The 6,367-nt window shown below is 43.5% G+C and overlaps 1 protein-coding gene across 1 annotated transcript; it reads right to left on the bottom strand.

Annotated features, from left to right (window-relative positions):
* Positions 1-441: 441 nt before the first annotated feature.
* Positions 442-2,022, bottom strand: LOC121786862. The gene has a single exon (XM_042185467.1). The coding sequence runs from the start codon at positions 2,020-2,022 to the stop codon at positions 442-444; it is 1,581 nt and encodes a 526-aa protein (XP_042041401.1).
* Positions 2,023-6,367: the final 4,345 nt, after the last annotated feature.

The following is a 6,367-nucleotide window of genomic DNA, read 5'->3' as shown; positions in this document are numbered from 1 at the left end:
TCGTCGGGGACCCAATTTTTTGCTAAAGAATGCGATGGGATGGGTGTCCTGAATGAGCACTGCTCCAATGCCCACATCCGAAGCATCCGTCTCAATGCAAAACTGTTTTGAGAAATCTGGCAGACTCAGAACTGGCGCCGACGTCATCGCTGTTTTAAGGGCGTCGAAAGCGGATCTGGCCGTGTCATTCCAATCGAAGGCATCTTTCTTTAGTAAATCGGTGAGAGGAGCTGCAATCATTGCGTAGTTCGCGACGAAGCGACGATAATATCCGGTCAATCCCAAAAATCCCCGCAACTGTTTAACTGACCGTGGCGTAGGCCAAGCTGTCATAGCCTCTATTTTTGACGGATCTGCCTTTAAAAGCCCTGCTGTAATGAGATGGCCTAAGTATTCGACCGTTGTGCTACAGAAAGAGCACTTGGTCAACTTCACAAAAAATTAGTGGGCCCGTAATAAGGAAAGCACCTCGGTTAAGTGCTCGCAATGAGTTTCCAAGGACGGGCTATACACCAAAATATCATCGAAGAATACGATGACAAATTTCCGAAGTAGAGGCTGAAATATCCCGTTCATTGCTGCTTGGAACGTGGAAGGAGCGTTGGTCAGGCCGAAAGGCATGACCAGAAATTCAAAGTGACCATCGTGAGTCCGGAATGCGGTCTTAAAAATATCCTCCCCATGCATCCGAATCTGGTGATACCCTGAACGTAAGTCCAACTTGGTAAAGAACTTTGCCGCCCCTAGTTCGTCGAATAGTTCGTCCGCGGTCGGGATCGGAAAATGGTCCGGGACCGTGGCCGAGTTCAGTGCGCGATAATCTTTGCAGAACCTGAACGACCCATCCTTCTTCCGAATCAACAACACCGGAGAGGAGAAAGGGCTCTGGCTTCTCTGTATTATCCCTTGCTCCAACATCTCTTGGACCTGGCGCTCGATCTCGTTCTTCTGAAAGTACGGATAACGGTAGGGTCGCACGTTGATTGGTTTGGTGTTGGGGAGCAAATGGATCTTATGATCGAACGCGCGTTTTGGTGGCATCCCTATTGGCAAGGCGAACACCTGCTGGTGAGCCTCCAATACCTCTCTGACCGGCTGTGGTAACTCCGGGGGAAAACATGGCTCGCCGGATAATAGGTCCCCCGTCTCTGGCTCTGGTTCCAAAGGCACAATTTCATAGAATTCATGTGCTGGGGAGTGAGCGGCCAACAACATTAACGCGTGTAGGGATAGCTGCTGCGGTCCCGGCCTATCCCCCTTCAACATAATCGACTTCTCTCCCTGCCGGAATTCTAAGGTCTTTCCCACAAAATCTGCCGAGATCTTGCCCAGTGATTCGAGCCAGTCCATCCCCAGAATCACATCTGCTCCATGCACCTCTAGAATGTGTAAATCCACCAGAAACTGGACACCTTGCATGGTCAACTTCGTGCGGCGCGACACGTGTGCACATAATAGCGAGGCCCCGTTTCCTACGTATACCCGAAAAGGGTGAATAGGCGTCAATGCGAGCTGGAGGCGCTCCGCAATCCGCGGGTGCAGGAAGTCGTGGGTGCTCCCTGTATCAATAAGTACGCCCACCTCTGTCACGCCAATATTCCCTGTCACCCGGAACGGCCTAGACCGGCTATTCCCGTTTAAAGAGTGCAGATGGGATAAGTCCTCTGTGATGACCTGATCCTCCTGCAATTGATAGTCCGTCGCCGGAGGTGCATCGTCGTCGTCCTCTTCTCCAACATAGCATAACAACTTCACCGCGCATACATGTCCCGGAACATATTTCTCGGGGCAATGCCAACACAACCCCTTCCTAGACCTTTCTGATTTCTCCGCTAGCGATACCCTGATTGGGGCGGCCCGTGAGGTAGGCGACGGGCCCCCAGCCTGATGTGGGGCGGTGCTGGGAGGCGACGGACCCGTCGGCAGCCGGGGCTCCCGGTTCGGCCATTGCCGTCGCTGAATTGCTGCGGTCTGCTGCGCCCGGTGTTCCTGACTCGCTCCTAACCGTAGCGCCAATGCCATTGCTTCGGCCAATGACTGCGGTTGCTGCAACTCTACCGTCTCCTGGAGTGGTTGCTTAAGTCCTTCAATAAAAATCGGTATCAATGCCTCGTCTGAAAGACCCTAGACCCTGTCTAAATACTTCTCGAAAGTGTTGTGATAGTCTGCGACAGAACTCGTTTGCACCAACTTAGCAAGGGGTCCTGTATAGTTCTTAAAACTTTGGGGGTCGAACCGGTGGCGCACGTCTTCTAGAAATTCCGGCCACGTGACGTAAGGATTGTTCCTCTGGTAATTAAAAATCCATTCCGCGGCCGGGGGTTCGAATAACATAACCGTATAATGCAGTCTGTCCTCCTCGGGCGTAAGTTTATGGTTAAAGTAATATTCCACACGAGAAATCCAATTTGTCGCGTTTGACCCGTCGAAGTGTGGGGCTCGCATGGAGATCCCCGTGTTATCCTCTCCCCCTGTCGACACAAGGCCTGCTCCCGATGTCGGGGGCTATCCCAGGCCGTCGGGCGTCGGCCCAGGGGAGCCCCTCGCGTGCGTGTCTGCGGCGAGTCCCAATTAGTTGGACGTCGGGGTCGCGGTCCACCCGGCACGCCCTCCTCCCGGCGGTATGAATCATAGGCTCGGTGAGATTCTCGTTTCCCGCCTCGTGGCGGTCGGCCCCCACGAGCAACGAATCGGTGTCTAGGGTTCGAGCCCTTCGGGAGGCCATACGAATTTCGGTGGATATGGTACTCCTGATCGTCGGAATCATAATCCTCGGTAGAGAAGTAGGCCTCCTGTGCAGGCGGACCCTCTATCACATCCATCCGGCGATCGGAGCTATCCATGCGCATCTCCAGTTGATCGAAACGCGACATGATTTGCTCAAAGCCGCGTGTGATGGGGTCGACGCTCCCCCCCCCCAAGGGGTCGCTCCCCGTCGCGATATGTATCGCGCGCCTGGTGCCGCGGTTGTCCAGCCGGTTCCCGGATCGCAACCCCAGCCTGGCGGCGAGACGATTCCGCCCCCAATTCCGTCGCGTTGGCTCCTGTGAGCGGCGGTCGGGGCGGGCTGTTGATGTTCATTAAATCCAAGAGTACGGGATGAAAGCACCACTTGTTAAGAGTCACCTACTCCTAACGTGAATATTCCGTCCAATTCTCCAAGTAACACAAGCCTTCCGGCGCCTTCAACGAGAAGGTCGGCGGATGATTCCTGTTCTGGCGCGAAGAATGCTCTTCGTCGGCAGAGATTTAAGATTTCGCGAGTATTACGCAAGATAATTGGGCAAATAATTCTGTATTGATTATGAAGATGGAACACGAATAGCCCTATTTATAATCTATGGACCCTAGGGTTGGTTCGACCTATCCTAATAACATCGGGAAAGAACCAACAAAGAAAACCCGACGGAAATAATAAAAAATAAATAATTTCCATAATGACTAAATTATTACCAAAAATAGCTAACTAATTAACTAAAAGACTCAAATCCCATTAAGGAATCGGTTGGGGGGCTTCAAGCGATCCCGAGGGCGAAGCTGCCGGCCGTCCCCCTGACCAGCCGTCGCCGGAGCTGGCGACGGTTCTCTCTCCGCTTCTTCATCATCCTCAGCTGGCGTTTCGTGATCGTCCTCCGCCTCTTCATCAAACCCAATTGCTGATTGAACTGTTTGATCGGCCACCCCTGCTTCTTCTACTCCGTCCTCTGCCTCGGCGGCTTCTACTCCGTCCTCTGCCTCAGCAGCTGCCTTGTCTTCCGTGGGTGGCGGTGATGGTGTGTTCGTAACACAACCTTTTTTTAATTAATTTTTGAAATTTTGTGTGTTTCTTCAAGAACGTGTGCTCAAGCTCGCTTAATATTTTGTTAATCCATAACAGAGCCATGCATCCCTTCCCCCACACTATTATAGATATGTATGACATAGGGAAGTGTTTAAAAATACTCTCTCCATCCCTTAAAATAAAAAAATTTAAAATAATATAAATTTTAATGCAAAATTAGTAAAGTAAGAGAGATAAAAAAAAAGTGTGTTAGTTGTAAATGAGCCCCACCATATAAAAAAAAGTGTGTTAGTTGAAAATGAGCCCCACCATATTAGAAAGAAAGAAATTTTCTAAAAATGAAAGTTTCAATTTTTAGGGGATGGACTAAAAATGAAAGTTTCTATTTTTATGGGACGGATGTAATAATTTATTGTAAAGTCATTACGTACTTTTAACCTTGTGTTACCATCGTGTGGCATGTACAATGCATAATAACAACAATATAAGGAAAAGTATATTAGTGGACATTGTAAATGGATTTTCGCGGATTGCATTATAGACTGTTTATTTTGCATTATAGACAGTTTATTTTTACATTATAAGCATAGACTGTTTATAATGCAAAATAAACTATCGGTAATATAAAAATAAACAGTGTGCCCTTAATGCAAAAATAGAAAGTTTATGATTTAATCCGCATAAATTCATCTATATCAGCTAGTAAAGCTTTTTGCAATATTGGATTGTTATTTTGAATATACGTGCTACATGACAGCTGAAGTTAAAAGTACGTTGTGACTCTCTAATGGTGTAAGGACAGTACTAGTGCTCCCCATATATATTCATATTTAGACATGCATGTATTAATCTACTAACTGAGTTTGTTAAATGTTGAGTTTCTTAGTATTCTGATTGGTGATATGCCTACAAAAGTCACTGTAAATGTTGAGTGCTATTCTTGTTATCTACCTAGTCCCCATCAACTAAATAACATGACTATTTCATATATATTGGTTGGATTTTTATAACAATGAGAATAAAATAGTAGTCTTATTGAAAAGACACATACACGTTAATTGTAGTTGAATTACAATTTTAACAAGCGGAATATTTATGTACCTAAAGAATATATGCGGACACAAATGTATCTCTAGAATTATTGGAGACCCACAATAATTATAACAATGTGACAGTAGTTTAGTATTTCCGACCAAAATTTATTTATTGCAATAGTAGTCCTTCAGCAACCAGCAACTACTTTAGGTGGGATAATTGTATGATGGAACAGTAAGTTGTTGATGTCACATTAATATCGTCGGCTCACGTTTCAATAGTGGTTTATACTATATATAAATGCTGTAGAAGGATAGAAGCCAAAGTTATTTACACTCGATAAATTTATTAACCAATTTCCCCCTTGATCGTCCAAATATAACTATAAACACAGTATGAATTATTCTCAATAAATGTTATATTTGGAGCGAATGATATTTATAATTTATTACTAAATTATATAACTTTCAGCGGTACCAAGTACACATGGTAAATTGGCTTTCCAATTATATATTGTAGTATATACATTCTTCGTACCATGAAATTATTGTCATTGTCATTTTCATTTTCAAACACATAATTTATGTGATATTTTTGTTTGTGTATATATGTTCAACGCATCATTTTCACAAAGTATTTGATTTTCATTTTCACATTAAATGTATTTTAATATTCTTTATAAAACATGATTTATGTGTGCTTTTTAGTTTGTTTATATATGATCCACGCATCATTTTCTCAAATATTTGAAGAGCATATCTGTATTGAACAATCTGAATCCTTTACGGTACTTGGACAAGAGAGAAAGATATGCAAATTGATTAAGAGTAACGCTTTAAATTTGAATATGAAGTTATCAAATGAGTTTAAATTAAATGAATGTGATAAATGTATTCACATCATGAACACTAATAACGAAAATATTATAATGTGTCTTTGTATAGACAACAACTTAATCACGGGGAGCAATAACCAAGTCATAACGAAACAAAAAATATGTTAAAAAGAAGCTTATATAAAAGACACGTGGCTAGTTGATGTGATTTCTGAAGTGGAAATATAAGGAAATACGATTTAATTGTCTTGTCATAATCTCATTATGTCGAGAAAGTTCTTAAGAAATTCAAAGTTTTTGAAAGCTTACCAACTACGACCTTGATAGAACTCAACATTCAAGGAACCCGTTACACAAGAAAATTATGCATTAGACATAGTGCAGGTATCTTACAAATTGCATTCTACCAACATAGTTTGCATAGTAAATAAGTTGAATTGTTATACAGGCAATCTAAACAAACAACATTGGAAACCTCTTATAAGAGTTTTGAGATGCTTAAACTATATCTGAGACTTAGTACACATCTTTTGAAGAACTTAAACTATATCTGACTTATTATAACCACAATTATATATTGGTGGACATGTGGAAATCACGAGGTTCATATTAAATTTTAATTAGGTTACAATTTAAACCCATTCGTGCTTCGTTTCAAATTGTTGTTTTTAGGGAGTGAGATACAATAGTGGAGAAGATTCAGTCAAGAGACAATG

Source organism: Salvia splendens, chromosome 22 (assembly GCF_004379255.2).
Source record: "Salvia splendens isolate huo1 chromosome 22, SspV2, whole genome shotgun sequence".
In the NCBI taxonomy this organism is placed as follows: domain Eukaryota; kingdom Viridiplantae; phylum Streptophyta; class Magnoliopsida; order Lamiales; family Lamiaceae; genus Salvia; species Salvia splendens.
The sequence above is the reverse complement of the archived record's forward strand: the minus strand, read 5'-3'. Positions and strand labels throughout refer to the sequence as shown.

What these genes read in the sequence shown, in the direction of transcription:
- LOC121786862 (XM_042185467.1), bottom strand. Translation starts at nt 2,022, where the DNA reads ATGGCATTGGCGCTACGGTTAGGAGCGAGTCAGGAACACCGGGCGCAG.